General features: G+C 37.6%; 1 protein-coding gene across 1 annotated transcript in view; it reads right to left on the bottom strand.

Moving 5' to 3' along the window:
* Window positions 1-22306, bottom strand: part of COL28A1 (collagen type XXVIII alpha 1 chain) — a 209926-nt gene that overhangs the window by 131297 nt on the left and 56323 nt on the right. Inside the window, exons 12-13 of the mRNA XM_053553638.1 lie at window positions 7045-7113; window positions 5901-5969 (exon numbers count right to left, since the gene is read on the bottom strand). Coding sequence (XP_053409613.1) covers window positions 5901-5969; window positions 7045-7113 — 138 coding nt within the window. The remainder of the gene's footprint in view (window positions 1-5900; window positions 5970-7044; window positions 7114-22306) is intronic.

Here is a 22306-nt window from a genome sequence, read left to right as displayed (position 1 = left end):
TAGGAGTGTGTGTTTTGGAGAACGCTGCAGAGTGATCCAATAATTTAAGTATCAGGGGAGCCCTGAAAAGAAATCACCGCACAGCTGTTGTAAAACATTAAATCTGTTTACATGTGTTTTAATTTCTCTCTTGATAAATTTGGATTAAAATTTGAATCATTTCAGAAATTGGTTGAACCCACTGACAATTTTATGTGAAAACTGGAATCTTGATAAGATCATTAAGAGGAAACATGGTTTTTGATCTCAATTAAAATTAAGAATTTCAAATAACTATTACTCAGAAAGGCACTAGGAAAAGAGAGGGACACAGGCTCAGTCTTTAAAACAGGATAGCAATTGATTTAATTGAAAAATAAAAGACAATAATACTGAGGTTTCCATTTAAACCAGAAATTTTTTTATTTATTCTTTTTCATAAATCATAACTGTGTACACTGACGAATTTATCGGGTTCAGTGTACTGATTTGATATATAATGGGAAATGCTTACATTGAACTAACACATCCATCACCTTGCTTACTTATTTGTTGTGGTAAGACAATTAATTATACTCTTTTCTTAATAGTTTTGAAATTTTACCATTGAATTATGCACATTAGGTGAGGTCCCCCCAAATACCCTCCCTCCTCCGACCTTCCCCTTCCCCCCCTCCTCTTCCATCTATTTTCTCAACTGTAGTTATATTTTTATCATTCATATGAACGTGTAGGTGCTTATATATTGATTTCACAGTAGTATTGAGTATATTGGATTATTTTTTTCATTCTTGAGATACTTTACTAAGAAGTATATGTTCCACCTCCATCCAGGTAAACATAAAAGATGTGAGGCCTCCATCTTTTATGGCTGCATAGTATTCCACGATATACATATACCACAATTTGTTAATCCATTCACAGGTCGGTGGGCACTTGGGCTGTTTCCATGTCTTGGCAATTATGTATTGGGCTGCAGTAAACATTCTGGTGCAAAATTCTTTGTTGTAAAATAATTTTTGATCATCTTGGTATATACCTAATAGAGGAATTGCAGGATCGAATGGTAGGTCTACTTTTAGTTCCCTGAGTATATTCTCCAAACTTCTTTCCAAAAAGGTCGTATTAACTTGCATTCCCACCAGCAGTGTAGAAGTGTTCCTTTCTCTCTGCATCCACACCAAAATCTGTAGTGGGGTTTTTTGTTATGTGGGATACTCTTACTAGAGTTAGATGATACCTCAAAGTTGTTTTGATTTGCAGTTCTCTAATGATTAAAGACGATGAATATTTTTTCATGTATTTGTAGGCCATGCACCTGTCTTCTTCAGAGAAGTTTCTGTTCAAGTATCTTGCCCACATAGAAATGGGGTTATTGGTTCTTTTCTTATTGATTAGTTTGAGTTCTCTGTGGATTCTAGTTATCAGACCTTTGTAGGAAGCATAACCTGCAAAGACCTCCCATTGTGAATGTCGCCTGTTTGCTTTACTTACTGTGCTCTTGGCTGTGCAGAAGCTTTTTAGTTTGATCATATCACAGTAATGTATTTTTGGTGTTGCTTCAATTGCCCAGGTTGTGGGGGGTGGGGGGGGGGTTCCTCCTCATAAAATATTCTCCCAGGCCAATTTCTTCAAGTGTTTTCCCTGCACTCTCTTCTAGTATTTTTATAGTTTCACGTCTTAAGTTTAAATCATTTATCCAGTGAGAATCAATTTTTGTTAATGGTGAAAGGTGAGGGTCTAGTTTCAGTCTTCTACAGGTCTCCAGCCAGTTCACCCAGCTCCATTTATTAAAAAGGGAATCTTTCCCCCACTGAATGGTTTTGATAGGCTTGTCAAAGATCAAATGACGATAAGTAGCTGGGTTCGTCTCCTGGTTCCCTATTCTGTTCTATGTATCTACCTCTCTGTTTTTGTACCAGCACCATGCTGTTTTGATAGCTATAGATTTATAAGATAGTCTGAAGTCTGGTAACATGATACCTCCTGAAAAGGTAACAAATGTTCACTCCTTTTCTTCTTGGCCAGAAAGAGGGGGCAAGAGACTTATTATAAGAATCTTTGAAGGACTTAAACAGATTATTAGGATTCACTTGCCAGGGAAGTAAACCTGTGATGGAAAAAAGTCTACTGAGTTTCCCATAGGCCCCTAAGCCATCACACTGCAGACATTCTGAATAATCTTTGGACCTGATATGCAGTGGTCCAGGATGACTTAAGAGACGCTTTCTGCTCAAGCCTGTTAGCAGCACTACAACACAGCATCAGGGACTGATCGTAGTTACAGGCTCATCAGAAAGAGAGGTGTCTTCCAATGTTCAACTTTTTTTCTTTCCCTAACTTTTCCTTTCCCTAACCATTTAAACAAATGGTTTTATTTAGTATTTATGCATAACTGACTTAGTAAAGACTTTAATTAAAAGAAAATCCTGGCCAGCACCTGTGGCTCAAAGGAATAGGGTGCCGGCCCCGTATGCCGGAGGTGGCGGGGTCAAACCCAGCCCTGGCCAGAAACTGCAAAATAAAAAAAAAGAAAGAAAGAAAAAGAAAAACCTAACATCTAATTCAATTTAAATTTCAGTGCTTATTGGAAACCTAGCTTTTAAAATCCCAACACCTTAATTAAAGCACTAGTATCCATTACTTCTTACTCTAACAGCAGAGCAATTAGCTAGGGGAATAACAAATATGAGCACAAAAACTAGATTACAACCTAAACCACAAAGTGCCAACCTAACATCACGTGCTTTAATAAAGGAAATGCTGACAAGTTATTCTTCGTCCCTAATGATATGACAAAACACAATTTACGTTAAACATTAAAAAACCTTTTTACAGCCAGGCGCGTTGGCTCACGCCTGTAATCCCAGCACTGTGGGAGGCTGAGGAGGGAGAATCGCTTGAGCTCAGGAGTTCGAGACTCACCTGAGCGACAGTGAGACCCCGACTCGTGAAAAAAAATGGAAAAACCCAGCCGGGCGCCGCGGCGAGCGCCTGTAATCCCAGCGGCTTCCCGAGGCTGAGGCAGCGGGGTGCCCGCAGCCCGAGTCTGAGGTTGTGGTGAGCTACCACGCCCACTGCACTCTGCTCAGGGGCATAGGGTGGGACCCTGTCTCAACAAAAAAAATAAAATAAAAAACCTTTTTACAGTTCACTTTTTTTTATTCATTCAACATAATATTTACCAAATGGCTAGTAGGTGGAAGGAACTGTGCTAGGTTCTAGAAATAGCAGATAGACCTGCCCTCTGTCTCATGGAGTTTATAGTACTACACGAAAACTAAAAGCAGATTTTGGTGTCAGTTTGACACAGCTTCAAAGGCCAGCTATATTACATACCAGCAGTTTGATCTTAAACAAGTAATTCAATCTCTCTAAAGCTCAGCATCCTCCTCAAAATGGTGATAACAGTAGTATCGACCTCAACCACAAGTGTCAATGTAAGGATTAAGTCGGACAGATTTAGTTCTTCTTACATGTCAAGCATTCAACAATTATTTACTATTACAAAATTATTGTGAGTCCTGCAGTTGCTAAGAATTTGTTTTTATGGAAGTTTTTATAAATAAGGCAGTCTCCAAGGGAATGGTTTGAATCAAACAACGTGGAGAGGGGCAAGCTGCACAGAATAAACACTTGATCATCCTTCTCTGCATTTCTAGACATCAGCTAAGGTGATAGTGAAAATATGAGAGGCCGAGAACAGAGTTAATGCTCATGGACAATCACTTAGGGGAATTTAAAAAACAGTGATTCAAGGTTTAATTATTGTAAATAGGATGGAAGATGATTATTAACCAGAAAAGAATAGGTATTTCAGTTAAATAAGCTATATTTTTAATTTATTAAGACAATAAAAAAGAAACATTTTTCAAAAATATAAATGCTTCTATTAAAAAAAAAAAATCAGTGACCTTTCAAAGGCCATGAGAACCACTTACAACTATGACATACTTATTTGGCTTCTAATACCCATAATTAAAAAATAATGGAGGGATCTAATTATCAGTTAATATGGCCTAATGAGTGAAATGCTTTATTGAAGACTTTGAGATAAACTTATTGTCCATTATATTTATCTTGTTACTTTCCTTAATAATCTCAATAGTGTTAATAATAAATATAAGTGGTTTCAACATACATGGCAAGCATTAAAGATAAATATCCTAAGTAATGACAAAAATTGTCCATTATCTTCAAACAGTGCCATCCACTTTATTTTTCAACCTCAAAGAAATTATAGTTCTCCTTCAGGGGTTATTTTTTATTCCCATTTCTCTGAATAACCTTGCACAAAAAACAAACAGATCACCTGGAGAGTCCTTACCAATTTATTTTTCATCAATCAGTTACATCTACCAGATCAGCCCAAAACTAGGGATAATCACATAAAGATGATAGCTGACGGTTCAAAGTTAGGTCTTAGAGCTAGAATATTAATTCTATCTACCAGCAAATTTATATTAGTGTGGGAGTGAAAAGAGAGTACTACTAAACCTGAAGCCACTTGAAATAATTCAGGCAAAGAAAGAAAAGCAAAGACTTTCAGCAGAACCTTGGTAGAGTCCTGAGGTAAATATTTATGTTACTTCTAAATAATTCAAGAATTACATAGCTCATTTTTTATAATGAATTTTGGTGCGAAAGGTTGATACACTATTTAGGATCTTTTTCACCTTTGTTATGATTTTAGGTTAGCAAACACCTCTGAGGAGGAGAACTGAGGTATCGGGGCCACAGCCCAGAAAAACTCCCAGACAACAGCCAGTGCCAAACTAAGGCCATTTTTAACAGTCTAGACATTCTGGCAGTCTAGCTAACTTCACGTGATGCAGAACTCCCCCGTTATCCCATGGAATTATAAGCACTGACAAATAATTGTTTTAAGGCACTAAGTGTGGAGGTAGTTTATTATGAAGCAATACATAACCAAATAGAAACTCAAAGAAGTTAGTGGTTTACTCTTTTCCCCCCTTAGTCCTAAATATTTTCAGTGGTTTACTTTTAATGATCTCATCTAGTGAATAAAAACTGAGATTAGATCACTGGCCTCTAGATAATTAGTCCAATACATTTTTCCTCCACATAATGCTTTCTTTTCTGAACTAGTGAATCCAGACATTAGCGAAAAGCCTAGCTTTCAAGCAACATGCTGCCCTTTCCCTGACAGAGGACAGTAAAGAAGCACATGTTTCTGTTAACACATACATGTGAGGAACTATGAAATATAAAACCAAATTGGGAAACCAACTGTCGGCAGTTGGTTGTTTTTATTTGTACCTCAGTGAGCCAGCTACTGTTTTTCCCTAAGGAGAAAATGATTACTTGAAAAGTTAAGAAGCTTCTTATATAGAATAATCATGTTTTATTCATTTCCTTTTCAGATGTCTTTTGATGGAAACTTTTTTCACTTCCAACAATAGTAAATTTCAAAGCTACAGAAGGCAGAAGCTGTGAATAACACAGGTATTATCTGTGTATCCCTATCAATCCTAGCTTGAGAGCAGACTTATGTATTAGATAATAAGTGAGGTTCTTATTCTTAGCGATTTTCCCATGGTTACAGGAAAGTCAACTACAAAGTATAAACATTAGGCCTGAATCCAGATCTCTCATCTCCTAAGAAATTTTGACACATGAGAATTCTTTTCTTCTCATACAAGCTGACTAATCTTACAAGAGATTTCAGCAACAGGGAGCTAGTGGTTAACATCATATATAATACATGGATGCCTACGTACATATATATGTAGTCCTAGTTCAAATGTCATGAAAAATAACACTTGGATTTGGTCCTTGTTTATTACCATTTGTTGTTCATAAAAATACAAAGTAGATTCAACTTGATCATTTATTTTAACCAGAAAAAAATAAAAGCTCTATTTATCCTCTCTATTCCATCTAGGATTTTTGCTGCTTACCGGCTGTCCAGGCTCCCCAACTCCAATTGGTCCGGGAGAACCTTGTCTTCCTTCTTGGCCTCTTTCTCCCTAAGAGAAAGAAATAATAGAATTAAAGTTTGAGTTTTAAGATAATGAATAAACATAGCACAAAATGCTCTGCAGGTTTCAAAAGGATAACTAGCACAACAGTCAAACGTTTCAAAAATTCTAGAGAAGAAGAAATGGCTCAAATTTAGGTGAATTTAAATGAGCAATTAAGTGAAAGATTCAGCATCTCTTTCTACCTAAGGAAGAGCACTCTCATCTTTTACAAACTCCAGTGTAGAAACTGGCAAAACGGACTATGTGGCAATTCATTTTGATAACTGAGATGACCAGGTCAACAGTGCATGTGCTGTGCCCCGCCCCCTTGTCTCCATGCGGCAGTGTCACCTTCTCCAAACTCTGTTTCATACTCCATCTTCAAAACCCTTCTCCAATAACTCTATCCATATAAACTCCACCTTCCCTGTAGGCTCAATGTGCTTATTGTTGAAATGCCATACATGGTGACACCTGATGACATTTAAAGCACTCTGTTTGTACTGTTCTCCATTTTAATCCTGCGTCAACATCTTACTGTCTCCACCACAAGAAAAGCCATTCAAGATAAGCACTTCTTGTCTGTCGTCTCCTGCCTGCTGCAGAGCACCCCAGGAGGGATCTTCTCTTTCTGTCTAATTCTCTACAAACCTCTGTCAATATTGACTTTTTCAGTGCCATGGTCTGTCTGGATTCAGCCCCTCGGTGTTTATTTAATATAAGTGGTGACAGTTGATGTGTTAAGATGTTTCACTTCCCAGTAACACATTTGCATGTGAATGTGTAAAGTCCAAGAAAGTCCATGAAAACTTAATAGAATTACACACACAGTGGTGAGAGGGTGGGCATCTGGAGACAAATTTTTCACTGCAAGTAAATAAGAAGATTCATTGATTATTCTTGTGGTAACTCCCATTGACCAGGGCATTGCAGTGTCCAAGCATGTAATATAAGTGACTTTCACAGGAAGCCTCCTTTCATCTACCAGGGTTAGGCCTAACAGAGTTCAGATCATAGGTACCCAAGCCCCTACAATAAAATCAACAATTATCAATGGGCAGAGAGAGATAAGTATCTTTACCTTAATGCCTTGCTGTCCAATACCAGGAGCTCCCGGAGGACCATAAGGACCAGGAGGACCCGGCTCACCCTAGGAAGAGACAGTGATGTCAGATCAACACTGTAGTGCTTACTAAGCAGCTCTTAGAGGTACAGTGTTGCAGCAGGGGATTTGAGGGCAACACCACCACCTCGTACATAGTCCCTGCCCTCAATAGTTTATAATCCATTTGGAAAGACAACACAGACCCAGGGAAAATTATCCACAAGGCACAGTAATGACAGGATCTAGGGCCACAATGTTTCTAAGGGCACACAGAAATGTTTTAATTTTAATTTTTTAATCAGATTTTTTAATGAACATAATAATAATGATACAACAATGAATCAAAGCAGAATTATATTTGCCTTCACATCAACTCAGTCATAAAATTTAATTTTCAGTATTTTTTTATGGAAGGGACCCACAAAGGCAAAAGTTTTCAGGATCCATAAAAGTCATAATGCAGCCCTCACTCATTCATTTACAAATCTTTATTAAGTGCTCTGGCAGACAAATTTTGCTTTCTACCATATGTCTATTTTCACCCCCACCCCTTCCATCCCTGCTGACAGAAACACTGGTTTGTTGGGGTCAGCGGACAGCAGCTCTTAGAGCCCAGAGACGGAAGATGAATGATAATTGGTCGTAGGCAAGGTTAGCCCCTCCTTTCCCTTTGTCACTGATTGGTCTAGGTTGGTCATATGGGTCCATTCTGACCAATGATAATGTGAGAGACCTTACTGGCTGTAAAGGAGAAATATTTTGTCTCTACCTCTTCTTTCCAACCTGCAGATGTGATAAAATGATTTTGTAACTATGAGTCAGCAATCCCTAGGATGAAAGCCAACAATTGAAGAGGATAACACAGAAAAAATTGAAAAGAGCCTGACTCCTGGATAATCTCACAGAGCCACCAATCCAACCCTGGACTACCTACCTTGAAACAATTTTTTACTCAGTAGCAAGAGTTGTTTGATTTAAACCACTATTAGTTAAGATTTCTGTCACTAGAAGCCAGAACATTTTTAGTTAATACAGCCTACTGTGTATTCACAGTAGAATTCTGTATTCACACAGAATTCAGGCATGTTAAAATTGGATGAGTTCATGCACTCAAACCCTTACATTTCATAGGTCAGGAACCTGAGTCCGGAGAGGTCACCTGGCCTGCCCAAACTCACACCTCGGTATCATTCACACAGATCCACTCTGCAGTTCTCTCAGGCTTCTGGCCCTGTGGCATGATGATAGGGTAAAAGAGAGTGGCTACTGATTCTGGTTGCTTTTACTATAATGCTAACATAATGTATCTTCATTGTAAATTTTGCCACATTAAAAAGCATACATACAAAGAAAATTATTAATTACCAATCTATAATTACTATTAATTTGGGGTATGTTTCCTTCTACTTTTTTTTATATTCACACTCATACCTTTAATTTATCCTTAGGAAGATTTCTGAATACTCTTGTTTGAGTTAATGAATATTTGCAATTTAAAATTTCATTCAACCTAGAGATTTCCCTCTTCGTGCTTGTACTAAACAACAGTAAAATGAAACAGTCAATTGAGACAAGCCTTCTCTCAAATTAAAGGAAATAAAGGATTGTCACTCATGTCTCAAGTTCCTCCAGAGGCTTGTGCTTTGGAGGGGGGAGGACACGTAGAAACCAGAGCAATGTTCTATTGATATGGTAGAGGCATTTCTTTATGTAAGTGTGTTGGCTTTGACCAATTGTAGTGCAGAAAGAGAAAAAAAGTCAAGTCAAACCAGCTCCCCAAAAGATAAGCCTAGGCTCAAGATGAATTAAAACAAAGGAAACCTGTTTCAAAATCAGTTGTCAGAATTTATGATTCTATGGAAAGTAAGTGGATCAAATTCAAAAGTGCCTCCCATTCATCCTGTTGAGTACAAGTCAATCTGGCACATATATCAACTTGAATTTTTTCTAGGGTCATACTTATTTTTCTATACAGATTAAATACAGAGCAGCCAGGCGACTGCCATTCTTATTATACATGTTCTTGGTCATGGACTCTCTCTCTCTCTTTATAAAATCAGACACAAAAGTTCTGTCTAAATCAGAAGTTGTTTTCTTAAAGTTCAACTAAGTGCTAGAGATTCAACTAAGCTGCCTAGAGATTCCAAATTTCTACTTCAAAAAACATTTTTCATACAACTTCTTCTCCACTCAAGTTGGAATCTCCTTGTCAGTTATACAAGTCGCAAATGGGTGACCATTTCCATCACTCACCAAATGAAACCAAGTACTTGCTCTGTGGAGGGCCCTGAAGTAAACAGGGAGAAGTTTAAGACATAGCCCCCACACTTAAGGGACAAGTGTAAGAAATAAAAGAGACAAAACATACCATTAAAAAATACAAAACTGATAATAATATAAGGCCTTGAGTTGTTCACTAATTCCATACATTTTCTTTTGTTTTTTGTTTTTGTAAAAAGGATAAAAAACATTTATTGTTCTTGTTCATTTTCAATTGTTCATTTCAACTTTCAATACCATCATTACCAATACAAAGGGTGATATGATTCTGTAGTTCTCAGAAAACATTTTCGAGCTGATTTTCAGTAATACCAGCAATCACATCTGTTATTCTAGCTTTCAATTCTTCTAAAGATTGAGGTTTGGTTGAATAAACATTAGCTTTCACATGTTGCCATAAAAAGAAACCCAGTGGAGTTAAATCCGGTGAATGTGGAAGCCAGGAAAATGGTCCACCTTTTCCAATCCATCTGTTAGGGAATTTCTCATGTAGAAACTGTCTAACATGCAAAGCAATGCAACAAGAAGCATCATCTCATTGAAACACTATATTCTCTGTCAGTCCTAATTCTTCAAGCTGAGGAATAAATTATTTTGCAGTATTTCTAAATAGCTATCACCATTAACACCCCCGTCAAAAAAGAAGGGCCCTATGACTTGATTTTTGCCCAAAGCATACTACACATTTACTATGGGAGAATCTCTTTAATGTTCAACAGACTCATGTGGATTTTCACTTCCCCAAATATGACAATTATTGCTGTTGACTTTGCCACTAATGTGGAATATTGCTTCATCAGAGAACATTAAATTACTCAAAAATGCATCATCATTGCTAAGTTTTTCATTGAACTGGTGACAGAAAGTTAGTCGTGCATGATAATCCTCTTCTAACATTTGATGCACTTGAATTTTGTATGCTTTCATGTGAAGTCTTCTCCGCAGAATCTTCTGTACAGTACACTTTGGAAGCTTCAGCTCTAGGGATACCTGTCTTAATGACATTCTTGGACTTGCCTGAAAGGTTTCTTCTACAAATACTACAGTTCCTTCACTAACACATGGCCTACCAGACCGCGGCTTATCATTGACAGAGCCTGTTTCTTTAAATTTTTCCATCCACTTTGATATGGAATTCCTGTGTGGTGCTTCTTTCTTGTAATGGGTTCTAAACTGTCTTTGGACAGCAGTGGCAGATTTTAGTTCAACCAACCAAAGAAGACAATTTTCGTTGTGTTCTAGTGAAGCCATCGGTCAGTGATTAAAGTCAAACTATTTCAAATTGCAGAAGAACTTTATGGACACCCTGTACAGTTCTTTCCTTAGGAGTAACCGGAATCATTAGCAAATTCCCAGGAGTTACTGGAATCATTAACAAATTCTCAGGAGTTACTGGAATCATTAGCTTATTTAGATCACAAAAGCAACAATTGTGAATCACTTTCCAAAAGCTCCATTCATTTTCTGTCCTTTTTATATGCAGCTTTGGTTCTGTAATGTCGAAAGACATTTAAATTATACATGTGGTGGATAATTTGAGGGTTTGCGTGTTTGGGGTTGGTTTGTTTGTTTTTAGTAGTAAAAGCTCTGCCCTATGTAGTACTGATACTGGATTTCATCTTCAGTAGGTGCTTGGTCTTCCTGATCCAAAGAATGAATCCATAGACCACAGATCAGTGGTAAGACAGGATTTATTTCACAGAAAAGAATACAGAGACAAAAACACCAAAGCTCCTGGCAGAGAGAAAAACCCAAGTGGGAAGAAAGCTCCCTCTGGGTTCTTTGTCCGGGGGCCTATATATAGTCACATAGATCCTCTGTAGTTACATATGGCCAGGACTTGGTAATAAATGAATGGATACAGTCCCTTTTGTTCCCAGGCCTAGGAAACCTACAAGAAATTGATCAGGCCTAGGAAACTTATATGAAATTGACCAGGCCTAGGAAATGGGGGGTTCCCTGTTCAGCCACAAAGGCAAAGGGAGGGAGACACTAAGGCACTGGTGTCTTCCTAGCAGTTGTCTGGCCCCTCGGGCTACTGGAGCCTCCTGCTGGGCACCCCCTGCCTACCCTCCAGCCTGCTGGTTCCTCTGCCAGCTGCGCTCAGCTCCACTTAGCTGGCTGGGGTGCCACCCACCCTGCATAAGTACTTTTCTGATGTTTGTTCAGAAACAAACCAAGGCCAGGCATGGTGGATCATCCCAAGCACTTTAAAAGGCTGAATTAGAAGGATCCCTAGAGCCTAGGAGGGCAAGGTTGCAGTGAGGTATGATTGTGTTACTGCACAGCCTGGACAACAGAGCAAGACCCTGTTGCAAAAGAAAGTGACAGAAAGAGAGAGAAAGAGAAAAAAGGAAGGGAGAGAGGGAGGGGGGAAAGTGGAGCGTTAAGGGGGAAGGAAAGGAAAGGAGGGAGGAGAAGAAATTGATCAAGAGCATATGTTGGTGATAAGGAATTGATTTAATTCTTACCTTGAAATGTGTGAACCAGAAGAATCAAGAGGAAAAGCAACTATCTTACCCTTTGGCCCATGAGCTTCCTTTAGTCTTAGCCAAGTACCAATAGCAACTGAGAAATTTCTCAATATTGCCTTTTTAAGGGAATTACAGGGATCAAAGATTGCAGGGGCACTGCTTCTCTTTACCTGATCTTAGCCCCTTAGCAACACATGTTCATATTTCCCTTGCTTACATTATTTCTCAGGAGCCTGGCATCTCAACAAAGGGTCCACAGACCAGCATTGGCCTACAGTTACTGTTTATTTACTATGTGTTTCCCCTTTCCCTTTCCTACAAAGATGCCTGAGGTAGTAAAGAAGGTCATAGTGAGCCTGATTGTAAAATAGGATATCTGGGTAAGGCAGAACAGGGAGATAAGAGTCAGGGCTTTAATCAGTTTGATTTTCTGAGAATTTGCCAAGACGATATAGCTCTGGTAAGACTCCATAATTGATTCCTTTTCCATTAATATTCCTGCCCCAGCCCTCACCAACACACACACACTGAGTGCCCTCAATACTACTAATTATTTCACTACTCTACTTTTGTCAGCCATTAGAGCCATTTACTAGGAGGGGAGTACAACAAAGAGGACTGGGGACTGGGTTAAAATGAGTAGTCCAGAAATCCATTTCTCATGACTTCCATGTGAGTATCAGCATATGTGGGGAAGCAAGGAGGTAAAATGGACCACCTTGACCCTCCTCAGAAATCAAGAACACCCATGCTATGGGCCTCAAGAGCAGAGGAAGCCAAGGTTTAATAAAACCCATCATTTATAAAGCACTGCCCTGACACTTTTGTATATATTATCTCATTTAATCATCTACCAATCCTAGGAAATAGGGGTTTTTTTTTCCGTTTTATGCTGTAGGAATATAATCTTTATTTTTAATTCAATTTTCAGCACATGTGGAATCACAGTGGGTAAAAACATGGCTTCGGAGTCATTCAGAGCAGTGGAATCCTGGTTCTCTCCTTTACTAACAACTTGAGATTTTGCAAGATATGCAAAGTGAGGATAATTATATCTACCCTGCAGCGTTTTGAGAGGATTCAAGATATTGTCTGTCAATCATCTAAGTCATAACTAGTCACATGGTTGCTATTTAACATGTATAGATTTGATTGTTATTCACCAGCCCTTGCTTGAGCACCAACCTGATACTAGGTGAATAACAATGTTATGTCTATAAATGACTACCAGGTTACATAATTAGAGACATAAATCAGATTGCACCTGCACTTTGCAAAAGTTTACAGTCTGGCTGGAGAGACAAATGAATATGAAACTAAATACAAGCAGGTGAATTAGCTATAATAAAGATATTAACAGACTATGTAAGATTCTGAGGCAGTAATGTTTATTTCTGCCTTAAGGAATTGGGAAGGTTTCATATGGCAGAGGAGATAATTAATAGTTATAGTTAATCTGAACAAAGAAGTAGGAATTGTAGCTAATTTTACAGGAAAGAAAGGGGACAAAGTTTCAGTAACAGGAAAGAGTACGAAGCATAAAGTGATGTGACACATCCTAGCGACAGCAAGCAGCCCTGTGGGCTCAGGGAGCCAGAAATGTGACAACAGGGTCACTGTCTGGGGCAGTATTGTCCATTGGAAATGTACAGTGGGCCACATATGTAATTTAAAATTTTCTAGTAATCATAGTAAGAAGTAAAAAAAAAAACCAACTAAATTATAATAAATAATACATTTTACTTAACCTGATAAATCCAAAATATTATCATTTTGACATGTAGCCAGTATTTTGAAAGTATTAATGATTATATTTTTTACTATTTTAAACCCTAAGTCTTTGAAATCTGATATGTATATTATACTTACAGCAATCTGATATGTATCTTATACTTACAGCACATCTCAGTCTGGACTAGCCACAGTTCAAGTGCTTAATGGCCACATGGGGCTGCCGCCCTGGACTGCAGGGGTTTAAAGCAGAAGCTCAGATGAGAACCAGGTACTGGCATTAAAGTAGGGTGGGAGGAGAAGGATACATTGAGGTCTTGAGCAGACTTGGGGAAAAGAGAACTTCAAACAGGACTCATCATTTCCAAAGACAGATTCATATCTTTGATTCTTAGGTCTGGTCATCTTCCAGTGTTCTCTATCTCAGGGAGGAGCACCAAAATCTCTCCTGAACCACACCAAAACCTAGTGGCCACTCTTGACACTTCCAAATCCCTCCCTCACTATATGCAATGCCCCTCCAAAAATTGTCAATGTCTCCTAAATCTCTCAAATCTACCTTCCTCTCCCATCTTCTACCATGCCTCTATAATCTACACCAAATTAAAATTACCTCCTGTTCAGACTACAACCAAGTCCTTAGTATTCTACCTGCAGGCACTCTAGCATGTTCTAATTTATTTCTACTACTGCTGCTCAAGCAATCTTTTAATTTTAATTTTAATATGAGTAAAACCTCCCAAGGACTTTCCCTTTGCCCATGCTCCATACAGAGCTCCCTACAAGGCCCTGCATGGTGTAGTCCTGCAGCCTCTGCTGTCCGTCTGCCATCAGTCACTTTTCACACACCACCCTGTTCTTGTACTTTCTTGCTCCCTCCTGCCACAGGTCTTTGTACATGCTATTCCTTCTATCTGGTATGCTCTGATCACTCTCTTTTCAAGTCGTTCTTACTTATCTTTTAGACCTTATTTTAAGCAATATAGATTCAAAGAGGGTGTCCCTGATTGAGTGAAAACCCTACTGTAGTCATACAATATTGATAGCACTGTTTTTGCCTTTTGCTGAGCATTCATATGGTTACAACTTCACATTTCTAGGTATGTTGCTATGTCTCCCTCCTAGGCTGTAGGGGAGGATTCAGTGAATTTGCTCTGCTTCACATTTCAGTGCTTAGTGAATTACTCTCACTCAGTCATCTACTCACGAAACATTTACTGAGCATCGACTAAGGAGCAGGGAGTGGGCTAGTTTTGGAAACCCAGTCTAGGCTGGGGGAATTGTAGGTCTATAAATGCCCTTCTGGTTCCCTCTAGTTCACTAAGGTTTCCAACCAGAAGTAACTGCATATAAGTTACATACTGATATCAAGTCCCTATTACACAGTTTCTCCTACAGATTCACACAGACACAATTAACCTTTTTTATTTTCAACTGAAAGAATAATGACACCACAATAAAAGACCTAAAATTACACTGTGAGGAAAGTTCAGCTAAAGAAAACCAACACTCCCTATCCATGACATTGGCTCTCTCCAAAAGCAAATCTTTCCTTTCCCTAAGATAATAAATAACTAAGGGTTATCAAAGTCTGAATTGTTTGAGGACAGAACTTTATCTTTTTCTTTGATAATGTAATTATAAATAATCTAATCATATCGTAGGTTATTCTTAACATTGGAAAGATGTTTTAGCAACTTTTAAAAATCATTTCCCAGATACTTCTATTATCAACTTTAATGTTTTAAATCTTTTTTTTTTTTCTTTTTGAGACGGAGTCTCACTTTGTCACCCACGGTAAAGTGCTGTGCCATCATAGCTCACAGCAACCTCCAACTCTTGGGCTTAAGCGATTCCCAAATAAAATAAAGTGACCAGTGAGCATTTTGTAGGGGCAGAATGGTTCAAGAATGGCCACGCTGAAATTCAGTGAAGTGATGACTCTATACAGAGCCTGGGAAAAAGTCAAAAAACATACTTTTTGGGAAAGAAGAGGGAAGGGACAGGAAGCTAATGTTTATCAAGTACTTGTTAGATCAAGTTCCATTTTTAGCACCCCAATTTCTCTTGTCTCAGAGGAAGTATTGTATAATAAAAGGCTTACTTTTAGAAAACATCAATATAGACTGAGTCTACATTAGGATAGAGTAGGGTTCTCAAAACACTTAACTGCTTAATAAAAATTACCAACACTAGTGACAGTTACTATGTAATAAGTGCTGCTCTGGGAGTATATGATTTATATTAAGTCATTTCGTCACCACTAGTCTAAGAGGTAGGTACTACTCTATCATTAACCCACCATCTGCACAAGAAACTGTCACATGGACGTGAAGTAACTTGCCCACATTACACAACTAATAAAATATAGGGCTGAGTTTTGACCTCCACTGTCTGGCTTTAGAGCCAGTGTTCTCAAACAGTATGACCAACTACATCTTGAGACTTCTCAATTCTTTTCTTAAAGTATTTCAAAAATCATTTGATTGCAGACCAATTTCATATCTTTGTTATAAGATGAAAAACACAGAGGTCATGGGACTGCAAACTAATACGACCTTTTTGGAAAAAAGTATGGAGAATCCTCAAAGAACTCAAATTAGACCTCCCATTTGATCTTGCAATCCCATTACTAGGCATCTAACCAGAAGAAAAAAAATCGTTTTATCATAAGAACATTTGCACTAGATCACTTATTGCAGCTCCATTTACAATTGCCAAAATGTGGAAACAACCGAAATGCCCACCAATCCAGGAAGGGATTAATAAGCTGTGGCATATGTATACCATGGAATACTATTCATCCATTAAAAAAAGATGGAGACTTTACATCTTTTGTATTATGCTGGATGGAGGTGGAACATATTCTTCTTAATAAAGCATCACAAGAACGGGGAAGCAAGAATACAATGCACTCAATTTTAATATGAAGGCAGTAGATGATGTAATAGAAGGGGTGGTGTAGAGAAATGATGGGGCAGGGAGAGGGGAAGAGGTGGGGGAGAGGGGCATTCGTGTATGGAACACCTATTGGGGACATATATAAGAGGGACTTATCTAACAAATGCAATCTGTGTAACCTAATTCTTTGCACCCACAGTGAAAACCTGAAACAATAAAGGAGGGGGGACCACAAAAGTCAGATAGTTAAAAATCTACCCATAATTGAAAATCAATCATATGAAAACAAAGCATCTCTAAAATATAAGCCAAGAGGAAGTGTAAGTTTTACAACCTGATTCATGTGCCATTTCAGGTACATAAAGTTGTAGGGCTGAAGGGAAACTTCTCCTTTCTTCCAAAAGTTCCCTGAAAAATCAACTTACAATTAAAGAAGATTAATAAGAGAAAGGTTTATTTGCCATGCACACAGGAGAATCACAAAGTGATTACTCAATGTCGAAATGAAGCTCAGATATTTTTGCACCTGTCTTTTTGAAATGAAAGTGGTGAGGGGTACAGGTAATTCTGTTTCAGGGCAACAAATGGTGCCAGGGAAGATAAACAGATGGGAAAAAAACAGATTGACTTGTAAATAATTCTCTTTGCAAATGAAATTAACCTGAAAAACAGGTGTTTTGGGTTTTTGGGGTTTTTTTTTAATGATTTGGGCCAGGTCTGGTTGCATCCTCCCTCTATCTTCTTTCCTGCAATATACCAAGATAACAGGGAGAAGAAAGGAAGTCACTTGCCCAGTTTATGCAGATAGAGGAGGAGCCCCCTCCAGTGATTTTTGATCTTGAATGGCCTGTAACTCAAAATATTATTTATACCAAAAAGTTGTACTTGGGGGTAATATTTCCTGAGCTCCTGCAAAGTCTACTTGGATCAGTATTGTCAGTAAATTAGTAGAAAAGTTAATATAAATTATAATTGGCTGCAATGTGATCACATAAGATAACACTACTTGTAAATCAGTAAGTAAAATACACTGAGTTTGGAACCACCGTTCATTCACATCTCCAATTAAAATCTTTTTTTGAACACTTAAGTGACAGAGAAAAGCATAGTTCATATATTCTACCTACTTGTGCTTTCTGAAATAGACTCTACAATAACAGAAAGTGGTGAAGAATATAATAAAAATTACAGTACTATACCAGATTTTAGTAACTCAGCTCTAGATTGCTGTCAGGTCAAACCAAATAATATTGACACTGTTTGACCATGTTTTAAAAAATGGTAATTCAAATGATTCAACTAACAGGAAAGTCATACTTCATCATATATAACAAAATCTAAGGAGCTGTGTGTCATTTTCTCTAAAAGTAAGGCCCAGTCAGCAGCCTCTTAGAAGAGCTTCTGAGAATCACATGTAGCTCTGGTAGACACAATTTAGGCTTCTCCAGCACAAAATGAGTTGCTAGAAAATATTGGATGGACACTCTCCATTAATCTAAGAACAAAGACCTTGATTTATTAAAGGAAATATAATAGTGTGATATGTTTCTTAAAAACTTACTCTTACAGGCTAGGAGGAGAATGAAAATGAGGAGTTATTATTTAATAGGTACAGAGTTTATGTTGGGATGATGAAAAATTGGGGGGGTATAGATAGTGGTGATGGCTACACAACATTGTGAATGTATTTAATACCACCCATTAAGTTGTACACTTACAAATGGTTCATATAGTAAATATTATGTTATCTTTCCACAGGGGAAAGAAAAGTCTTATCATTGGAATAAAATTAATTCTCCCAGTTGCAAAGTTGCTATTAAAACTCATGCGAAATAATATAGAACATTGATGTAATTACAAAAAAAAAAAAAATCTAACATCCCCCTGAAGATATTACAGTGGCAGATTCTGTTCCACATTAGTTCCCCGTTTGAGTAGGCATGAAGGTTAAACTCAGCAACTTTGTGAGAAATGTTGGCAGCTTTTTAGGCTCCTAAATGCTTTTACTTTGTCCATCAGAGCTTTTCCTTTGATGACACACGCATACACACACATACACATGAAGATAGCCCATCTGTTGAGAACCACATGCATCAGCAATTTGGGAATGGAAAGCATCTACCTTGAAGCCATTGGCTGACATCCACGTATTCTGACAACCACTTCAAATTGTCAAGATCAGTTGTCTCATTTCAAACAAATTAATAAGCTCATTTAGAGTCTTGGCGGGCAGACGTGCATGTAGGTTAAAGCCCTTTCTACAAGAATTGCTGGATTACTAATGATTCCTTCCCTTTAATTAAGCCCAGAACAGAAATAGCATTTAGACTCTGACATCTCTGAAGGAAAAACATTCACATAGTTTGGCAACTTAGCTATGATTCTTCATTTAACAGATATTCATAATTAAAATTGTAAAGGGATTCTTCCTATGCACTGAGCAGCCACAGTCTTGTTCACAGTTGTTAGCCTGCCAGAAGAACTCGAAAGTACATTATCATTTTTGGACAACTAGAAAAGCTAGAATGTTTAAGTAACCTATACTTAAAATGTTTTACATGAAGCTAAAATATAGTCATTCTGTTAAAAAAGTTTTGAACTTTAAAAAGTTTAATTATTCTTTACTAGGAATGTAGATGTCTACATATGTTTCATGTGACTTACTTCACATCAGGTTATAAGGGATTATATATCATGAAAAAATGTAATTATTTAAGTGGTCAAAAGCAACATCATGATGGTAGGAGAGTGTTTTGTTTTTCAGTTGTGTGAAAGGTGAAATATCTATGCAAGATGCTTGTTTGAGGAGAAAGTGTAAAATTCTTTATAGTTGTGTATATTTGTAGCGTTGAATGTGTCCAAACCACAACTGGAAATATTAGTTAAGTTTAATATGTTGACCTACTAAAGCTACTAAGATAACTCTAAGCCAAGAAATGTTTAAATAATGACCAAGATAAAAATGTATTTTTAAAACTACTAAATTTTCACTAATGAATTTTCTGTTCTAATGAAGATATTGACATTATAGAAAACATGGCTCTAAGTTGTATTTTTGAAACTGTAAATACATTTTAAGTCTTCATGCCACTTTTAAAAGAAAGTAGAAATATAAATAACACAGATCATCTAATGTACAAGAAGATTTTGATGGGTTATGTTAACCCTATTCTGTTTGTCTTCACTACTCAAATATGTTGGAAGAATAATCGAGATTCCTGACTACCACATTCTTCTCCCTGATTCCGTCCACAATCTATTGCCAGCTCCCTACCCTTTCCATTGAAGTTGCTCTTTCAAAGCTTTCCAATAACCCCAATATTGTCAGATGAAGTTACCACCTAGGCAACTGTTTGTGTGACTGGTCTGCAGTATGATACTGTTGACCATTCCATTGAAAACCTTATTTTCATTCATTCATTTATTCAAGAAATAGTTGTTGCTTAACTTGAATGTGTGTGAATGAGTATGCAGGGCACAATTTTTAATCTCTCAGATAGCAGTGGTTTTGACCCATTACCACTAGATCTTTTGCTTTAGACTTTTATAAAACAGTGATGGGCCTTCCTATATCTGTCCAACTCTCCTACCAAAGGTTGCTATCTGAAAAAGCCTAGGAATGTTCAGAGGTATATTACATGGAAGCTAAAAAGGACAGAAATTGATGAGCACACTTCCGGCTGCCAGAAGGCTCTGCATGTATATTCCTAGCTCCGCATCTGAAAGGATGACATCCAGCCTTCTTGCTAAAACTGATTTCTTCACAGAGCATTTGGTTGTGCAGGGATGTTTACCAGGCTTACAGTTTTTATTTTAGTGCCTGTACATTTAGCTATTATTTATTAAATCTCTTCACTAGTATGTCATCTACTTGAAAAATATTTCCTGTGCTTGAGAACCTCGAAAACTGGGATGGAAGCTTGACAGAGTATGGTTAGGAAGAGGAGGATGTCCAAAATTGAGGTGTGGTGTGGACCTTGGAATAAGCTGAACATTTCACTTACCCCCATATCCTCCTCATGAAACATAGTTCATTTTATTCATTAATACTGTCTTTCATTGATTTGGGGGTGGATATTTGATTCACTAGAGGTTATTACCCTGATGTATCCATTTCCAAAACTGGACCAATCTGATTCTATTTCTTTATGGGTTTCATAACATCTGAGAAACTAAACTGACATAAAGTCTCAATGTAAAAGGAAGGATGTTCAGTTTCTTGCACTAGAATGTAGAGCAAGAAGAAAATGCTTAAGACAAAAACCCTGCAGGAAATATTAGGAATGTCCTCAAGCAGAACCATGACAGGTGTTAGAAGAAGGGAGGTGATTCTTCTATTAAGATAAATTAATATATCAACATGACATAATTTTACAGTATCTTTAATTGTTTGAGGATTAGCATATGGTACTTTCCCTTGAGAACAGACTCAGGGATATCTTGTCACTCCCTTTCAGCCCTTGCACTGGAGCTCTAATGCCAGGATGATTCAAAGTAGCACAAGCAGCTTCTTTTGCATGCCACAGAACAGACTCCCCTCCCAGAGACACAAAGACAGTCTCAGAGAGAGCAGATTTGCATGAGATTTGAGAAGGAGGTATCCTTCAGAAATAACCTCAGAAAGATATCAAGAAAATGGTAAAAATTACCTAATGTAGGCTGGGCACATCCAGGGTTCTGCTGTGTTGATTTGTTCAAAATTAATTTTGATGACTTGTTCTCTGTGATTTGAAATTCCTACCAATCTTGAGCCATGTTTTCTAGTTATTAGAGGTCCCTTCAATGGTCAAATGTGATTGCAACATAAGCCACCACAACAACCCACTGATAAATGACATTTTGTTTTTAGGGGTTCAGTTGTCCCTCAGCCGCACATACTCTCTTGATTTACATTTCATTTCGGTTCTAAGCATAAGGCTTCTTGGACACTTTCAGGAATATAATCCTACCTAATTGATTTCAGAGACTGTTGATATCTCCTTATGAATGCTACTACATGACCCTCTTGTGTGGGAGAGGGTGAGGTAGCCTCCCAGCCAGACCTTTATTCTGAGAAACATCTATGTTTTGCTGCTAAGGCAACAAGGACATTCAGGCAGAAATGATTTGTGAAACAGGGTCAGATGTACATTTTTTCTTGTTCCCTGGCCACCTTTTCTGAAAAAATTTTTGATGAAAAAAAAACCCAGCCGCTAAAGTGGCAGAAAGTGATCACAGTTCATGAGAAAGACCATGAATTCAAAGACATGGGCAGGCCCCCACCAAGACACTCATGGTATCTTTGCAAATGTTACAAGTCTGAAGGTTTCTTGTTTAAGATTTTGTAAGAGATATAATATCTGAAAATTCAGTTAGCATTGTTGTTTTCTTTTTCCCAAGAAAGTTCCATTCCTTCTTTTCCTGAACTTTCAGCTAAACATTATAGTCAAGTAGAAATGCATCTTTGAGTAGAGTGTTGTTCCCAGCCAGAATCCACTATAAGGGAAGACGAAAGGAACTTCCATATTATCCAAAAGCAATGAATTTATATCAGTGCAAATATTCAGGAAATTCAGCATTTTTTCCTAAAGGGATAAATGTGATATGATAGTTAAGATCAGACTTCCGAGTTTGAATCCTGATTTCATCCTTTACTAGCTCTATGGACTGGGAGCCATTGCTTAAACTATTTATGCATTTGTAAGCTAATCTGGACAGTAGGGATAAGAACAGATCATGCCTCAAAAGGTGGTAAAATATTTGTGTTAAATGACTATTTAAAACTGTACCTATATATGGTAAATATACACTAAACAAATGTTAGCTGTTATTATTAGAAGTTTGAAAATAAATAATCCTCCTGTACCCATTAA

The sequence above is a fragment of the Nycticebus coucang genome, chromosome 11, assembly GCF_027406575.1.
Source record: "Nycticebus coucang isolate mNycCou1 chromosome 11, mNycCou1.pri, whole genome shotgun sequence".
Classification (NCBI taxonomy): Eukaryota; Metazoa; Chordata; class Mammalia; order Primates; family Lorisidae; genus Nycticebus; species Nycticebus coucang.
This window is presented reverse-complemented; position numbering and strand designations above follow the sequence as displayed.